This window comes from Rhinatrema bivittatum, chromosome 18 (genome assembly GCF_901001135.1).
Source record: "Rhinatrema bivittatum chromosome 18, aRhiBiv1.1, whole genome shotgun sequence".
Classification (NCBI taxonomy): Eukaryota; Metazoa; Chordata; class Amphibia; order Gymnophiona; family Rhinatrematidae; genus Rhinatrema; species Rhinatrema bivittatum.
Window position 1 is genome coordinate 10534808 of NC_042632.1, and position 19771 is coordinate 10554578.

Here is a 19771-nt window from a genome sequence, read left to right on the forward strand (position 1 = left end):
GCAGGGCTTTTAGAATCCGCCCGACAGACTTTAATGATTGTGAGGCCTCATTTCCTGCAGAGGGCTGTATGATCTGATGCAGTCTCTGATCAGTGACATTCAAATGATCTGCTTGATTGATCTGTGCAATGTCCATCTATGCCTGTTCCACCCAGCAAAGCCTGAGATGTTCAGCCCCTGTATGGGACTGCTGATCCTGTTCTGCCTTAGCTCTGCTAAGTGTATCGCTGGTATGCATCTCAGGGTCTGGCTTATAAACAGCTCTGAAGACATTTGAGAGCACACAATAGGAGCTCCCTGAAGATTGCTATGAAAGGTTTATGGTCAGTTTCTATTATAATTCTATCACGGCCATAGAAATAATGACAAAATGGCTGGCAGGCAAACCCAATATTCAAATATTCCTTATCTGTTTGTGCATAATTCTGCTCAGCTGGGGTAAGCACCCTACAACCAAAGACCACCAGCTGACCCTTTTGTATCAAACATCATCCAAACCCATTTTTATTCACATCACTCTGAATTCCAGTAAGCCTGGTGTCATTGTAGAGCTTCAATACAGGTGCATCTCTATCCAAATGTTTTATTTTCTGCCCTACCTAATCATGCTTTCAAAACTAGTATCAAATAGCATCTTTATCCATAAGTCTTCCCAAGGGTTCCAACACCTCTTACCGACGCGGCATGAATTTTACTAAGAAAGTTACAAACCCAATGAATGACTGTGCAGATTTTACATTCGTAGGTTGTGGCATATTTTGTAAAAATCTAACGTTATCCAGGTCCTTTTTCAGGACAGGAAGTGCCAATAGAAGCAGATTTCCTTCACCCTGAATTGCAATTTCTTCACACTAAGCCTTAGCTTTATCTGCCTGCATCAATCCATTAAGACCAGAAGCCCTGGGAGACAAATCCTTGGTGTGAGAGGACAATGCACCACCTGGAGAGCAGGTCTTTGATACAGGATTATTTCCTGCTGCATCAGGTTGATGCTTTCCAATCGTGAGATCTTTCTCCTCCAGTCTGGTATCCCTGGTGCTGCCTTGGAGTGGGGCTTTTGTTGTGGTCCCGGGCTGTGCCCCGGACCCTCCTCCTACCTCGGGGATGGTCCGGGCTGCCGCGGCATTCCTCCGGCCTGTGCAGGCCTGCACGGCCTCTCTCCACGGCGCTCCCTGCGTGAGGGAGACACCACCGATGCTCCGGAGTTGGCCCCACCCCTTAGACGCGCGCGCTCAGGGGCTCTCTTCTTAAAGGGGCCAGCGCGGGAAAAGCCAGCACATCCCCAGGATGACTCATTCGCCTTCAGGGTATTTAAACCCTGCATCACCATTCAGTCCTTGCCTTGCAATGAGATTCACTCGCTCCTGAGTCTCTAGTTGCAGTTCTGATGCTGGCTTGTTCCTGGCTTCTGACTTCGGCTTGTTCCTGGCTTCTGACTCCAGCTTGATCCTTGGCTTCGTACTCCGGTCCGACCCTCTGTGTCCTGTGCTTCCATCCAGGAGGCCTCACCTAAGTCCAAGTGGTTCGGGTCCTCACGGGCTCCTCCCGTGAGGACCCGAACCACTTGGACTTAGGTTCGGGTCCTCACGGGCTCCTCCCGGAGGGATCTCGGGCTTCCAGTGCTGATGTTCTAGTTGGCCTCCTGGCATCTGCTTCCTCATCTACACTCCAGGACGTCTCTCCAGTTGCTGCCCACAGGAGACCTGTGTAAGTCCAAGCGGCTCGGATCCTCAAGGGCTTTTCCTAGGGGGATCTCGGGCTTCCAGTGGTGAAGATCCTGCTGGTCTCCTGCCTCGGGCCGCCTACCGGTTGCAACCTCCGCTGTGGCCTTCCCACAGTGCGTCACCATCTATTACAGCCGGCTCAAGGGTCCACGAATTCAACAACTTTGCTACTATGTCCATGAAGGTCTCATCTATATTTTATTTATGTATTTATTTAACACTTTTTTATACCGACCTTCATAGTAATAACCATATCGGATCGGTTTACATTTAACAAGGGTATAACTGTAGCGTAACTAAAGAAAATTAAACGAAAGAAATGAATAAGGCAAAGTTACATTCAACAAGGATAAGGAACTTGGAAGCTTATGTAGCTGGAAGGAAGTAAAGGTGGTAATAATTAAGAAATACAATAGAGGATACGGGTTAAAGCTTAAAAATGCTTTAACCTAGAGGTGCCATAGTCCATCGTTCATGAAGATCAAAGGCCATCGTCCAAGTAAGAGAAGGGCAACTAGTGATTGTATATACCTCTCTGTCTGCCTCAGCTTCTCCAGGTCTGCCACTGTAGCCTCTAGAGATTGGACTCGTTCTCTGAGAGACAGCTCTTTGCATCACATGCATATGTACAACTTCTCACTGGCAGGTAAAACAATCATACATGTAACACTCGATGCAAAAGACTGTGAGTCCCCCCTCTTGCTGCTGGACTGCTGCCTTCATCGTAAATTTGTTCAGGTCCTAGTTAAATTTTAGGTTGCTATGGGTGTAGGATGTGTACAGTTAGGGTCCTTTAAATGTATTAGTGTATTTACTATGTATCTGGAAGTAACCTACAAGGGAATGATCAAACTTTGGATAAGGTATAGAGAATTTCTGAGTTTCTTAAAAGGCTGATTTTCTATTTATTTTTATTTTAAGAGTGAAAGTGACACCTGCTTATAAATTAAAGGATGAGATAGGGGTGGAAGGGTTGGGAAATACAAACACACAGGCCAATATCGCCTGTTAACCCGCATTTGGACGCTTGTTTTCAACACGCTAGCTTTACCCGTTATTCAGTAAGGGGTAATAGTGAGTCGAAAATGCGCGTCCAACCCCCCTGAAACTAATAGCGCCCGCAACATGCAAATGCATGTTGATGGCCCTATTAGTTATTCCCACGTGATACAGAAAGTAAAATGTGCAGCCAAGCCTCACATTTTACTTTCAGAAATTAGCTCCTACTCAAAGGTAGGCATTCATTTCTGCCGGTACCGGGAAAGTGCACAGAAAAGCAGTAAAAACTGCTTTTCTGTACACCCTTCGACTTAATATCATGGCGATATTGTCGGAGGTCCCAAAAGTTAAAAATAATCAAAAATTTTAAAAAAAAAATTTAAAATCGGCCTGCGGCTCGCGGGTTTGAAAACTAGACGCTCAATTTTGCTGGCGTCCGGTTTCCGAACCCGTGGCTGTCAGTGGGTTTGAGAACCGACGCCAGCAAAATTGAGCATCAGCTGTCAAACCCGCTGACAGCTGCTGCTCCTGTCCAAAAAGAGGCGCTAGGGACACGCTAGTGTCCCTAGCGCCTCATTTTACCGCGGGCCCTAATTTGAATAAATTGTTTTTCTGAATTGCCCGCTCTCCCGCGATTTTTACTGTATTGGCCTGACACAAACTTCTGTTTGTTGCCTGACTTTCTGATTACCTATTTAAAAAAAAACAACACACAAACACATTAAATAATATACCCCAATAGTTTAGCTCTCCCCAATACTTTTAAGTTTTAAAAAATGTCTCCAAGCAATACCTATTGATTCTTTCCAGCTACCAGCAAGGTAATCCTCTCCTCTCAGTGCTCCCACTGTGGATGTGGTAAAACACATATCCACTGCCCTGAAACCCAAACAAGACCAGCGTCCTCCAGGTTCCCTCTCCACAGGATCTGCTACCCTGAAACACAAATGAAGCCAGTATCCTGCACACTCCCTTTTTGACTGGATCTGCTGCACAAAGCACGTCATGGTACACTTACACCCTGGCAGGATAAGCAGGGTTTTATTACTAATGCTAGGCTGTGCTCTAATGCTAGGCTGTGCTCCAGAAAGCACTGCAGCAAAGGAAATATACACATTAGCAAAGATGATAGTTGTAATGATGTAGCACAAATACTTTTCTTACAATTATTAGGAGGGCAACTGAAGGTTCAGGATACCCATCATCCTCCCATGTCTCTATTAATTACACCCTTTTCGCCTGCACATCTGAAGTATATTTTGAGAGATGCATCACAATGGTTTACAAAAACCGCATTCACATTACAGGTCAACACAACATCAGAACATGCAATATTCACATTATAAGTCAACACAAATTCAAAACATGTTAGCTAGATTGTTAAATAGTAATTCATGATAAATTAGATACTATTAAGTAACCTTCATGAGGTAGTGAGTTGTCTTAATACTCTTTAAGTCTCTTAATAATTGTCATTTGTTCATCAAACTATATCTATGTAATTTTCTACTAGTTGTTATTTTATGTTAGATCATAAGCTTTTTTTGAAGAGCCATGTTTTCAGTTCAAATTTGAAGCTCTTTCTTTCTGTTATCAGACGTAGCGACTCAAGTAGAGATTTCCATAATTTGGGGTCCGCCATAGAGAACATTCAGTATCTTATTTGCAATAGATGAGTGTTCCATGGTGTAGGTATTGTTTAGTCCTTTGTTTTGTGATCTAAGAGTTCTTTGTTATGTGTATGGTTGGAGAATCATGCCTAATAAGCAGGAGTTACTGTCATTGATTATGTTGAAGATGAGTGTTAGTACTTTATAGTGTATTCTTGATTATATTGGCAGCCAGTGTAGATCAATCAGTGAAGGAGTGATGGGGTCAAATTTCCCTTTCCTTATCAGTAGTTTTGCAGAGGCATTTTGTATTAGCTGTAATAGTTTTAATTGTCCTGAGGGAAGGCCTAGTAATAGTGAGTTGCAGTAATTTTGAGAATATTAGAATTTGTAAAACAGTTCGGAAGTCCTGGAATGTTAGTAGAGGCTTTAACCAATGTAAAATTTGCAGCTTAGTTTTAATTTATGTGCTTTTTCATTGTGATGTTCTTATCAATCTGTATTCCTAGATCCCGTACTTGCTCAGAGGGTGTGAAGTGAAAATTTCCCAGGTCTAGGAATGGCGGTTTGATTACAGATTGGTTTCTCCTTAGCCATACGATTTCAGATCTATTTTTGTTTCATGTTAGTTTAAGTTGAGATAGATTTTGCTGTATTGCCTTCATGTATGTTGAGAGTTTTGCTGCTGTATTTTCAATTGATTTGATGATAGGAATGTAGAACTGTATGTCATCAGCATATAGGAAGAAGATTCCTAGATCTGCTAGTAATTTACATAGAGGAAGCATATAGATGTTGAAAAGTGTAGCCAAGAGTGCGGAGCCTTGTGGGACACCTGTATCGATTGGGAATGTGTCATATAGGGGATTGCCCAGTTTGACTTAGAAAGTCTTATTAGTTTAGGAAGGAGGAGAACCATTTGAGTACACTTCCATCTATTCCAATTTTCTTCATCTGATAGCATAGCAGAGTGTGGTTGACTGTATCGAATGCTGCTGTTAAATCTAATAGTACCAAGATATAGGAATCATCATTGTCAAACCCCTGTAGCACAGGGTTGAATAAAGATATGAGTAGAGTTTCTGTTGAGTGATCTTTTCTGAATCCAAATTGCTTGGGTATAGAATATCATTGTCTTCTAAGTGATTTTCCAATTGCAATAACACTGCTTTTTCCAGAATTTTTGTGATAAATGGTAAGTTGGATATTGGTCTATAATTGTCCCAATCATCAATTTTGCCAGTTTTATTTTTCAGGATTGGTTTGATCACAGTTTGTTTCGCTATACATGGAACCAGCCCTTCTGAGAGCGAGTAGTTGATTATGGTTGTGATTGTTGGAGTGATTATTGTATGTACTATTTTCAGGGAGCTTGCCGGGATTGGGTCTAGAGGGTGGATAGCAGGTTTAATTTTGGAAATGATTTGATTTATTTCTAGTTTGGTTGCTATGTTGAAAGTGTTCCATGTTAGTAAGTAAGTGGGGAATTGAGTTTTTAATCCATTTATTTTATCTAACAAGGAGGTGGCATATGCACTGCAGTCCTTTTCTGAGAAGTTGTATATTCTCGAGTTGGAGGAAGATGGGTCCTTGATTAAGTCTTTGACGGATTCGAAGACTAATTTGGAAATAAATATTACTCCATGAATTTGTTTTGTATAGTACCTTTTTTTGCTTTATTAATTTGTTCATGGTATTTTTCTAAGATTACTGCTGATGGGAGTTTCTGCCATTGTTTCTCCGATTTTCTCAGTATCTGTTTAGTTTATCTCAGCTCTTCATTGTACCAAGGCTTCTTTTATTTTGAGGTATTCCATTCATTTTGGAATGTTTTTGTCTGTACTGGGCTTAGGTTATCTGCAATATCATTGATGATAAAAAAAAATCAGCAGAACCAGGGGTCACGATTTGAAGCTCCAGGGAGGAAGATTCAGAACCAATGTCAGGAAGTATTTCTTCACGGAGAGGGTGGTGGATGCCTGGAATGCCCTTCCGGAGGATGTGGTGAAGACCAGAACTGTGAAGGACTTCAAAGGGGCGTGGGATAAACACTGTGGATCCATAAAGTCAAGAGGCCGCCAATGAAGAGTGGGTGACTCGCCAGAATGATGGCTACTGCCTGGAGACAATACCCTTATTAAATAAACATACACATGCTTACTGTGACTCCAACATCGCTCTAAGCTTGAACAGCAAGAGGAAATGTGGAAAAAAGGATTCACACTCACAAAGAGGGGAGTAGCTGGCTTGTTACGGCGGTTACTACCCCAAATCAAATAAGCCTGATACTTCACTTTCAATGCATATACAGCATAGTTCTCTGCTTTAATGGCAGGGGAGAAGAAAAACTGATACTTCACACATCCAGGAGAGCTCTCTGCTTCAACGGCAGGGGAGAAGAAAAGAGGGTTCGCACTCACAAAGCGGGGAGTAGCTGGCTTGTTACGGCGGTTACTACCCCAAACCAAATGTGCCTGATACTTCACTTTCGATGCATATCCAGCATGGCTCTCTGCTTCAACAGCATGGGAGAAGACTGATACTTCACGCATATCCAGCATAGCTCTCTGCTTCAACGGCAGGGGAGAAGAAAAACAACCAATAAGGGCTGTATAACATAGTCTGGGTAAAACAAATAAGCATGGGTGTAGCTTGCTTATTGGCAGGGGAGAAGCTTGCTTATTGGCAGGGGAGAAGAAAAACAACCGATAAGGGCTGTATAACATAGTCTGGGTAAAACAAATCAAGCTAGATATTTCACTTGGATGCAGCTCCATCACTGCTCTCTACATTAAAGGTGGGGGTGGAAGGGAAAGAGAACCAAGAGCTAAGAGAAACAGATAAGTATGAGAGAAAAAATGTGTGAAGCTTGCTGGGCAGACTGGATGGGCCATTTGGTCTTCTTCTGCCGTCATTTCTATGTTTCTATATGATTATATCCCAGGAGTTAAAGGCTGAGGTAGCATTAGTTTGATTGAACTCAACTAGCTTATTTTTTAATGATTCTTCTAGAATGTCCAGCTTTATCTTTTTTATGAAGATGAAGTTTGGTTATTGTTTGAATTTGTTTGCTTAGTGTTGAGGAGTGTTATTTCTGCTTTTATTAGTTGGTGATCAGACCAGGGCCAAGGTATTGTGGGAGGTATTGATTAAACAATTATTGTCATTGGCAAATATTAGATCTAGGTTATGTCCAGCTTTATGAGTGGGGTTGGTTACAAATTGTGACCACCCTATTGCTTCCACTGTATCTAAAATGATTTCTATCTACATGTAGGTTAAAGTCTCCTACTATTATAGTGGAGTCCAGTGATGAAAATGCTTTAGTGAATAGTTTGATTAGGGGTGAGCAATCTTTTTGGAGAGTTCCAGGGGGGCAATATACAAATCCTATTTTTAGTTGTGATTTTAATATTGCCACCTCATAGGGTGGATTAATCTGTACTTTGTAAGGTATGAGTTTGAGATCTTTTTTACTGATTATTAGTAGGTCGCCACGTTTACGTTTAGGTCTGGGGAAGTGAAAGACATCATAGTTAGGATGATCGATTTGATTTAAAGAACATTGTTATTCAGCCAAGTTTCAGAAATGCAGTTGGATAGTTGGATTTATTTCTTCTAACAGATCATTTATCAGTGGGATTTTTTTGCAAGTGACTAAACATTCAATAGTATGAGTGTAAACATTAGGCAGAATGAGACTGTAGGAGAGTTATTACTCATCGTGTAGAAGATTTGTTTTGTATTCCTTTTTTTTTTTCTGTTTTTGTGTTTTGCTTTCTTAGGTCACTGTAGATGCCCTGTTCTAGTAAGGGTTCTATGAAGTTTATGTGCTCCATTGTTAGAAAGGTTTCAGTTAATATTAAAGGTTACAGTGAAAAATGTATAGCAATGTGTGGTATGTAGGCAAGGGAGCAGTCAGTGGTCAGGTGTAGACTGGTTGGTGCAGCCTTCCTTCCCTCACCTGTGGGGGGAGGGAGCACCCTGTCCTGCAGCCCCCCATCAGTGTCTCTCCTAAATTGGGGCTTGTATGGAGGTGAGCTTGCCCCTTTCTCCTTCAGCTCTTGCACTCTTGGTGGGTGGGCAGTGGTAGGGCTCAGTGTCATTGTTGCCAATGCCGCCTTCTAGCCTCCTTGCTTCCGGATGGGGAGGTGAAGGAGCACTTTTCCTATGCTGGTCCAGCTGGTGCCTTTCATCTCCATTAGAGGAGCTGGGGTTGGGTCCTGGTGTGCAGTGCATTTGGCTGTTTTCTCTCTCTGCCACAGCTTCGTGCTTCACTTCAGGTGCGCACAAAGGGGTGCACAAAGGGGCAGGTTCCTTTGTCACACTTCTTTGTGTGCATGCCCTATGGCGCAAATGCTTTCAGCATCACCACAGTGTTTCTGAGGAGTTGGTGGGCGAGCAGTGGGTGGGCTGGTCTCTGCGGCACCAGGGCTTGCGCCTCACCTCCTCATTTCATGGGGAGAGGGGTGGTCTTAGCATGTCCACCCCTTGTTGCCAGTGCTGGTGGAAGGGTGTGCAGCGAGGCCAGGTAGACCTTCCCGTTGCCTTTGGCGCCGTGGTATTTCTGAAGAGTTGGTGGGTGGGCGGGGCTCAGTGGTGCCGGAGCTCGCTCCTCACCTCCTCATTTCACAGGGGGGAGGGGCATCCTCAGTGCGTCCCTCTTTCCATCCCCTGATGCCGGTGCCGGTGGGAGGGTGTGCAGCGAGGCCAGGAAGGCCAATTTCCCAATCATGGTTCAGGGAGAGAAAACAATTGGTTTTATCTTGTGACTAACTCCCTCACCACAGAGCCTGTGCATCTAGGTGGCTAGGATTTGTGAATAGAAGCTCCAGAGGCAGAGGTGCAGTGGGATGTAGGGCAGGAAATAGTGGCCCAAAAAGTAGTGTGAGCATGAGCAGCACCCGTCTAGCTAGCACTACCTTCCCCACCTCAATACACCACAACCATGTTGCCCTCACAGAACCATTTTTCCTGACAATAGCCCATTGCTAGAGCAACTATCAGCAGAGACCCTCACACCAGCCCAGCAAAAGAAACTCCAGCAGAAATTTCTGTGGCACACTATCCAACAGAGCCCTTCCAGGACATGGCCACAGATTATCTAGCATATTGGGCACACAAGTCCACGGACCAGGCCAAAGTGGTTCAGCATTATTTTCCTATCCACCAACTAGCATGCCCAGTGAATGTGTCTTCTCAATGGCAGGGGACATAGTGAGCCCTCTTCATTCAAGGCTGGGAGCAGAGTTGATTGTCTTGAAAATCATTATGCTGTGCTGTTTCCAGAATCTCCATGCAAGTGGCAGGAAGAACTTGGGGGTCATTCTGCCACCCTGCCTTGTTTCCCTGCTTCTAATGCTACACCTTGATGGTGCTTCTGCCAATCTGCCTTGCCGCCCTACTCCTGACGCTACACCATGGGAGTCTTGCTGCCTCTCTCCCTTGCTGCAACGTGTTGCTCTGCATCTACTCACCGCTGCTGCTGCTGCTCTAAGCCATTATAGGTTCCTTTAGGTCAGTGGTTCTCAACCTTTCTAATGCCGTGACCCCGCAATACAGTTCCTCATGTTGCGGTGACCCCTCGCCCCGCCCTCGCCCCGTGAGGGTGGGGTGAGGGCGGGGCTTTGGTCATATGGGGGCGGGGTTATGGATGGGGTTGGATTTTAGTGCACACTTATCATTTAATTATGACATTTATAATGTGAATGTAACTCAACTCACCATAGGTTCTCACATGCATGGCACACTGACCCATGATCGTCACGGGGCTAGATGTAAAAGTACAGTTTGTATCCACAGGAACCCCCCTGACCCACAATAATGGATGTAAAGCAGAATTATGACATTGCCCATACAACTCACCCTACAAAAAAGATATTCTGGTTCTAGTGACATCTCAGTAACAGCAACTCAAACTCCTTCTATTTCCAGGCTCAATAGCCCTACTTATGAAAAGACAGCAGTTTACCACCAATGCATGTCCTCTGAGAAAACACAACAAATAAGACCAATACAAACGCTTACATGCTAGCAAAATATCTCATCTCGGTAACAGACACAGAACCGACCTAACATACTCCCAGGATCTGTAGTAATGCACATAAACTAATCCGCACACAGTTACACCTGTATTATGGAATACACTCAAACAGGAGCAACCCTATCTATGAAAAGGCAACACTACAAATATTAAATCAGGTCCTAAAAACCAATACACCTCTTATTAGGAAAACAGAACTAGCAAGCAGCTATAGATCCCCACACAGAAATAATTGTAAAACTATACTAATAAGCATAATAAATGTTTCAAAACAGCTATGAACATCCAACAATTAAAAACTCATAAAAACTATTAAACATTCTCCAAACACCAATAAAATATTTCAAAAAAGCAGACATCACACAATTAAAATGGCAGTCAAGAAAAATAAACTTAAAAAGCCACCTTTACTTACCCCCTCCAGCAGCTCTCCTACTCCCCTTCCCTGCAGGCCGTGGCACTCACCAGAAGCAGCAGTAGAAGCTAAGCTCTATACTTATGGTCCTCTTCCTTAGTGCCCATGTCTCTCACACACACACACCAAACCAGTCATGCCCCCATGACCAGTTTCTATCTCTCACACACCAATCATCTCCCAAACAGTCTTTGGCACACACACACCAGTCACCTTCCTGAACAGTTTCTCTCATGCCATACACACACACACACACACACACACAGGCTTCCCACTCCCGTGTTCTACTTACATATACGGGCTTCTCACTCTCATAATCACTTTCTCACACACACACACACCAGTCACCTTCCTGAACAGTTTCTCTCATGCCATACACACACACACACACAGGCTTCCCACTCCCGTGTTCTACTTACATATATGGGCTTCTCACTCTCATAATCACTTTCTCTGGCTCTCTCTCTCTCTCTCTCACACACACACACACACACACACACACTCACTCACCAGTCTCTCACTCCCATGCTTGTTCTCTCCACATGCACAGGCTTCTCATTCCCATAATCACTTTCTCTCTGTTACACACACACCAGTCTCTCTCATTTCCATGCTCACTCTCCACGTGCACAGGCTTCTCATTCCCTGAATCACATTCTCTCATATTCACACACACACACCAGTCTTTTTCTCTCACACACACCATCACCTTACCAAGCAGTCTCTCTCTCTCATGCATGCACACTCACCCAGGTTTCTCACTCCCACAACACCAGGCTTCTTACGCTCATGCTTTCTCACATACCCAGACTTCTCACTTCCATGCTTTTTCTCTCTCTCACACACACACATCAGTCACCTCCCTGACTAATGTCTCACACTCTCACATACACATCAGTCATCTCCCTGAGCAATCACTTTCATTGTCTCTCACATACACACACACACATCAGCTCTCTGACCAGTCAATCACACACAGGCTGGCTGGCTGCTTCTCTCTCTTTCTCTCACTCACTTCCTCTTCTCCCCCGAGCACAAATGGGAGCTGCAGCAGCCTCTGCTGGCCAAGAAAGAAGAATCCCATCAGCCGCGGGAGGCTCATGCTGCTGTCTCCTTTCTCCATTACCGGCTGCTTCTATTGCTCGGGGACCGATGCTGCAGCCGCTGCTGCTACTTTTTCGCGCGGCGCAGCTCTCTCTCCTTCCCGCGCACCGCGATTCACTTCCTGTTCCGGGTCACGGGAGGGGGGGGGGCAGGCGCAGGAAGAAGAAAAGGCCCAGCCGCGGGTGCAGAGCTCCTTCTAGCGCCGCTGCCGTTCCCGCTGGGCTTGAACGTGCTGACAGCCCGGCGGCAACAGCAGCGGGAGAGACCGGGAGCGCGCAACACACCTGCCGGTGCTTGGCGGCGCCGCGGACCGGCAAAAAACTCCCACTGCCCGGTCCCGGTCCGCGGACCGGTGGTTTGGGACCCCTGCTTTAGGCGACCCCTGTGTTTTGGGCGTTCGACCCCCGCCGGGGTCGCGACCCACAGGTTGAGAACCGCTGCTTTAGGTAGTTCTGTCTCTGCTCTGGCTGTCTTTCCAAATTCCCTCCCCTTATGATACTTGTTGACACTTGGTCTTATTTACTTATTTAAGGCTTTTTTTTATACCAATAGCTGTTTACACATCGTATCGGTTTACATGGAACAGAAGGAAAAGAGCAATTACATGGAACATAGTATAAGATAACTAAAAATTAACATGGGGGGAAAACATGGTCTTGCCATGGTAATCTGATGCTTTGCATGCTTGCTGCACCATTCATGGGCCTATAGGTGCTTCACACGACTCCTGATATCACTTTGCTCCTCTTGGTGTCATGGACCTTTGGTGCCATTTTTCTTCTGCCTCAGCCCTCGTTGCATATCTTGGGGCCTTGCTGCCACTCTTTTTGCTGTGATCAAAGCTCTGTACAAATTATTTTCCTTTACATGATTTGCTGACTCATGGTTTTGCCATGGCAAATTGAAGCTTTGCACCGACTTTACCCAGTTACCTTTAATGGCGTCATGCTTTCTTGAACTTTTCCTTCAAACTCCATTCCTTTCAATTCTTATTGACTGTCATCTGATATATAGCCTTCGATGGATTGTACCATAGCAAAAGATAAGGCAGCAGATGTACAGCACTCAATTCTAGAGCCACACTCTTCCATTATTACTGCTTGTCAGGTGATGGAGACAGTATTTCCATTTCCAAAAACTGATTCAGAAGAAGAATCATGCCCGGGATTCCCTGAATCACAGGATATTGAACAGCTAGTGGATGAAGAGAATTTAGGGCCTCTAGTCAATATCTTCCAGTAAAGAAGTGGAGGAGGCAGATAAGTACTGAGATTATACCCATAGCAAAGAGGAAGACCAACTAGAAGCCTGAACAGCCAGCCCCTTCCCCTAATGATGCCATACAGAAACAACATGAGGCCTCCTCCAGGGATTTCCTCTGGCTTCTCTCTGCCTTGGACTTTATACCATTTTGGAGTCTTGGGGTAAATTTTTAATGCGGTGCACGGGCATCCTTGTGCGCGAAGTTCCCGGCACGCACACATGGATGCACCAATTTTTTAACATGTGCGCGGTAATGTGTGCATGTTATAAAATCGGCTACCTGCGTGTGCAAGGGGGGGATTTTGTTAAAAATGTGCAGCGACGAGATCTGCCAAGTTCCCAATCCCCCTACCTATCCTTCCTCCCTTTTACCCTCTCCGACCTAACCCCTAATCCCTATTTATCCAGTTGGATTTTTTTGTTTTGTTACTTACTTCCACTCAGCAGCTGACATATGTTGTGCATGTCGGTCGGCTGCTGGCGTGCACTTCAATGGGACAGCGCAAAATGCTGCTGTCCCAGCCGGCAAACGCCCCTCAACACCCAAACCTTGCCCCAGCCCACCCCTTTTCAAAACCCTGGCTCTTCCACTCATACCGGGAGATATGCACATGGCCGGACCATTTTGAAAATGTGCTCGGCCTGGCCACATGCGTATCTCCCAGGATTTCCGCACTCCAGGTTTTGAAAATGTGCTTGTTTGTGTGTTCTTGCTACTCTTGGTGGCTGCTATATCTCTCATGGTGCTCTGGAATTTCCATGCCACTTTTTCTGCAGCTTGACTCTCTACCACTGCCTTGTGCTTTTCCTGCCACTTTTAGTGCTCTCTTCCCCTTTCATGGTGCCTTAAGCGGTTCATGCCTAACTCTTGTTGCCACCTTGTCCCTCTCGTGCTTCCTTGGGGGTTCATGCCATTGCTGTTCATTCCCTTTGCCCCTGTTGTGAAGTTCTTGGGGTGTTCTGCCCATGCTTGACGTTGGTTTGCTCCTCTCATGGTGCCTTGGAGAACTCCTGCCACTGCTGTAACATTTTGTCCCATTACAGTGCCTTGGGCTATTCATGCCATTTTTGGTGCCATGTTAACACAGTCTTGGTGCACTGGCGTGCCTGTCAACCTTATGATGATGCCTACTCACAAGTTTCATTAGAAATCCTCAATTTGGAACCCAAAATAGGCTGCATTGCTTCTCCCATTAATTTTAATGGGATCGAATGAATGAAAAAAATGAATAAAAAATATAATTTCAAACAAACCAAACAAATGCTTATGACCTAAAAAACAAATAAAGGAACCAAAACATTTTTCCTCTGCACAACCCTATCCCCCTCTCTTCTACTGCCTGTTTTCTTTCTTCTCTCTTCCTATATTCAAGGCCATCCTTAGTGTTTTTTGGGAGAAATAGAGGTGAGGGCACCCCTGTATCTACCATAGCTCCAACTCCTTCCACCATTGGGCCAGGAGTTGTGATGGCCAGTGCAGTAGCAATGGTACAGGAGATGGCATTTGACCTCTAGGAAGGACTCCCCTCCAACACTCATCTACTTCTAATAGAGGCCAGTCTGGCAGATTCTCCCCGGGCCTTGCACTGCCCTAGGTTCAGCCCTGCCTACACATAGCCTAAGATAGCTAATGGAAGATCTTATTCTGTCACCTTTCTTGTGTCTTTTTCACCTTATCAGCATTTTACTTCTTTTCAGACCCCACCTCGTCTCACCTTTCTCTCTTTATGAGTGCTATCCTTATCTTCTTAAAGCTTAGGCTTTTGTGACTTGTATAAAATACTGTATCCCATTACCATATTTATTTTCTCTACTCTTTAATAGTTCACGCTGCCTCCTGTCTGTATTAGATGTTATTTCATCCACACTGTACTTTAAAGCCATCCACCCTGTTCTACAGGATTAACACTGTGATATTTTTCTTTCCCCTAGCTCCTGTTATTTCTCTACCACCAAAAGATACCCAGAATTACACTGGAAATGACATTATTTTTGGATGTGAAGTGTCAGCATACCCGATGCCCCATCTGGAATGGAAGAAAAAGGGGAACAGTCTGTTCCTGCCAGGAGATGACGCTCACATCTCTGTCCAGGTACGGATTTTCGTACTGTGCTCCAGTCTATTATATTGTCAAAAATAGACTACTGTAATGCACTCCTCCTTGGCATCCCCACATCACACATCAAGCCGTTACAGCTGCTACAAAACGCCGCCGCCCGGATACTGTCAAATTCTAAAAAAAGAGACCATATTACTCCCACCCTCATCCAATTACACTGGCTCCCAATTCGCTCAAGAATACTTTATAAAGTACTCTCCCTCATACACAAAAGTCTGCTACACTCCAATCTCAATTGGATCAAACCCTCCCTCCTCCCACGTACCTCCAACAGACCCACCCGCCCTGCCCTGCAAGGAACCTTACGCACACAACCCATCAAATCTCTCAAACTATCCTCCACCATAAGCAGAGCCCTCTCCCTTGCCGGACCCACAATATGGAACTCATTGCCCTATGACATACGCATGGAGTCCTACACCCCCAAGTTCAAAAAAAAATTGAAAACCTGGCTTTTCCAGCAAGCCTACCCCCTGACTACATCCAATTCATAATTATTCAGCAACCTACGATTAAGTATGCTCCACGACCTCGACCAAGAATGCCCACGACCACCGATTTATGCCTTGACGTATTTGATGACGACTGATGCTTTGTATATAGTTTTATGTATGTTATATTTATAGTTTCTCCCTATTTATTGACCTATTAATTTGCATTGCCTCCTCCCCCGGTTATTTGTATTGTTATCTGTTATTTGTAAGGGCGCTGCCCATAAGTTTTTTGTTCTTTGTGAACCGATACGATGTGCGAACGGGTATCGGTATATAAGAGACGTTAAATAAATAAATAAATTATTATTTTTGGATGTGAAGTGTCAGCATACCCGATGCCCCATCTGGAATGGAAGAAAAAGGGGAACAGTCTGTTCCTGCCAGGAGATGACGCTCACATCTCTGTCCAGGTACACATGGGACTGACAGTTGTTCTGCACCTATGCTGTCCCTCACATTTTCTTCTAACTTGCAAAATTTGCAGCAGAGTGATACATTTCTTTCCAAGAGGTTTTGCTATTTTTTTTAAAATGTTCCCTCCTTCCAGGTCACGTGATGCAGTGCAGGGGAAAGCCGTGATTTTTCCCTCGCAGCGCCGACCCTCCTGCATCCAGCCCCATCCACTGCTATTTTGACTCAGGCACACTACGAGGCCATTGGGGAATCTGCCCTGCACGAAGCTAGGGCTTGGTGAGCGATATGGCAGCTCGTCTCAAACAAAAGGAAAAGGACAAGCCGCGCGGCTCGGAGGCACCCACCAATATGGCGCCGGCTACCCCACCCCCGCCGACAAAGACGGCAATTTCCGAAGTCAAGCCAGCGATTTCGGAAATGTTGGGTCCGGAACTGCAAAGTATCTCGACTAAACTCACTGAGCTTGCTTCGGCCTTCGCGGGGTGTGAGGCGCATTTTTCCACCCTTGAACAGCGAGTGTCCGATTTACAAGACGGGGCGCACACCGTGGAGGCGGAGGTGGCAGCGATTAAACTGGTGGTCGAGAAGCAGGCAGACCGTATTGAAGATTTAGAAAACCGGTCCCGCCGGTCGAATCTGCGTTTCCTGGGCCTCCCGGAATCTATCCCGGACCGGGAATTAGTGACTTTCTTAGAAGGCTGGCTGAATAAGGAACTGGGCCTTACACATGCGCATGGGCCCCTGCGCATAGAACGGGCACATCGTTTAGGCCAGAAGAAGCCCTCTGACCCGCGGCCTAGAATCATCATTGCAAAAATTTTCAATTTTGTGCATAAAGGGGAGATTGTACAGGCTACCAGGGCAGGTAAAGTACTGATGTACGAAAACAAGAAGATAATGGTGTTTCAGGACTTTTCGGCTGCCCTGTCTGCAAAGCGCCGTGTCTTAGCCCCGGTCTGCACCCAACTCATCAATTTAGGATATCGTGCCACCTTGATCTACCCGGCGCGACTGCGAGTGATCACCCGTGAGGGTGTTAAGTGGTTCACCGAGCTGGCAGCGGCACAGGAGTTTGCGCGTACATCTTCTAAAAGGAGCATTCAGAGTTCTCCCAGCACCAGTGTGGACCCGGATTGAAGACGCCGGAGTTGTTCAACCCTTGTTTGATGCCTTGAATGGCTGTGGTCTGGTCTGCAGTCTGCACCCCTTTGCCTGGGGGGTTTTTTTTTTCCCTTTCTTATATTGCAGATCTAGGTGACGGGCCTGCCTGAGGCTGGTTATTGTTTTTTTGCCCGGGACTCTGTTCCAGCGGTTCCTGTTGTTGGACTACCCTAACAGTGGCTCAGTTTTTTCTTTTTTTCTTTATGCATATTATTATTATCATTTGTGTTAATCCTTAAGTGTGCCTCTGTATGGACCTATTACGGTCCCAGATCTTATTTTATATTGAGTGGATGTGGCTGGAATGCATCGGGAAGGGGGGGGGGGGGGGTGTTTGTATGCATGGTGGTGGCTTCTCTTAGAGTAAGAGTGAGGGGGGAAAGGGAACGGGGGAATGGGGGGGGGGGATGGAGGACAGGGTGGGGGGCATGGGATTTTGCATGTAGGGCACGATGTGAGGTCCAGGCACGTAGATTTGGTGATCTCTTTCTTTTATGTCATGGGACTGATCTCACAGGGGGGTTTTAGCTGGGAGAACCTTCCTGCTCCTGCTTTATGTTTGTTATTCGCTATGTCTGTCACTCTTCTAGATCATGCCTGTTAGTGGACTTCGATTCATGTCCTGGAATGTCTGTGGCATAAATTCGCCCATTAAGAGGTCAAAAATATTGAACCATCTTAAGAAAAAACAGGTGGATGTCGCCTTTCTTCAAGAGACGCACCTAACCGATGGAGAACACGCCAAGCTTCGCAGGGGTTGGGTGGGGGATGTGTATTATGCCTCCGCCTCCTCTAAGTCGGCTGGGGTAGCCATATTAATTGGTAAACATGTACCGTTCACTATTATACAGGAGCTGAAAGACCCGCGGGGGCGCTATCTGGTCTTAGTGGTAAAAATTTCAAATGTCTCAATCATACTTTGTAATGCTTATGCTCCAAATAATGATACGGTGGAGTTTCTGCGTGCCTTACAGGGGTTGATGCTCCCCTATATAGATGATTTTATTATCATGGGGGGAGATTTTAATGCAGTCAGAGATTTACATTTAGATAAATCCTCTTTTAGCCCTAGAGATCGGGGTGTTAGCACTAGGTTGCTGCAGCTTGAACAGTCGGTTCATCTGCTTGATGCATGGAGGATCTTACATCCTAATGAGAGAGACTTCACTCATTTATCTCGAGCCCATGCGACTTGGTCCCCGCCTGGATTATTTCTTTATCAGTGATAAACACTTTACAAAGGTTACTGATGCTTGTATTGGTGATATTCTTATCTCCGATCATGCTCCCATCTGGCTAGATGTGCAGCTCTCCCCTTCTATACCCGTTAATCGGCTATGGCGGTACCCCTACTTTTTGGCTGAGGATATTCCCTTCCAAGAATACTTACGGTTACGTTGGCACGATTATGTGACTTTTAATGAAGAACACAGAGCCAACCCAGTACTTTTCTGGTACACCGCCAAGGCGGTGCTTCGTGGAGATATCATCTCCTACGTGGCACGGCGTAAAAAAATATTGGATAAGAGTCTCCTTACCTTAAGTACGCAATTGCGAACTCTTAAACGGCGCTTGGCTCATACTAATCTCCCGGGAGACAGGGAGGCCCACCGGGTAGTACAAGGGAAAATTAATACGATACTCCATCAGAGGGGGAAAAAGAGTCTACTCTATTACCAGTATCAAATGCATAAATATAGTAATAAGTCGGGCCGGTTGCTACATAACTTGGTGAAGGCATCTCGCGCCTCTAGGCACATCCCGGTAATCCGTACGGACACTGGGAAGCTGCATACCGATACTAAAGCCATTCTTGCACAGTTTCAGACTTTTTTTTCCCGCCTATACACTACGGAGGGCTGGCATCCGGGTATTTGTGCTAAGTTCTGTGAGAGGTTGGATTTGCCAGCTCTCACGGCAGAACAAAGGGACAAGTTGAACAGCCCCTTGGAACCGGAAGAAATTCAAAGGGTGATTCTGCAGTCCAAGCGTTTTAAAGCGCCAGGGCCCGATGGGTTCACTGTCGAGTTTTATAGAAGTCTGGTGGACTTAGTTAGTCCGGTACTGGCTCAGACCTTTACTGCGTTAATTGCTCAGGGACACTACCCACACCATGTTAATCAGGCTCATATCACGCTTATCGCTAAACCGGGCAAGGATGTTACCTCTCTGGCTTCATATAGGCCAATCTCACTCCTCAATGCTGATCAGAAGATATTGGCAAAAATCCTAGCAGATCGCCTGGCGGCTGTGCTTCCTACACTGATTGGGGAAAATCAGGTGGGCTTTGTGCGGCAACGCTATGCTTTAACTAATATTCGGAAGATCCTGGTGGCAATGGAAATGAGTCAGATGATGGAGGAGTCCTATCTTCTGATCAATTTTGATGCAGAAAAGGCCTTTGATCGTGTAGAGTGGGGTTAT

General features: G+C 45.4%; 1 protein-coding gene across 1 annotated transcript in view; it reads left to right on the plus strand.

Annotated features, from left to right (window-relative positions):
• Positions 1–19771, plus strand: part of LOC115080045 (kazal-type serine protease inhibitor domain-containing protein 1-like) — a 99141-nt gene that overhangs the window by 37932 nt on the left and 41438 nt on the right. Inside the window, exons 2-3 of the mRNA XM_029584076.1 lie at positions 15091–15251; positions 16081–16182. Of these exons, the coding sequence (XP_029439936.1) occupies positions 15091–15251; positions 16081–16182 (263 nt within the window). The remainder of the gene's footprint in view (positions 1–15090; positions 15252–16080; positions 16183–19771) is intronic.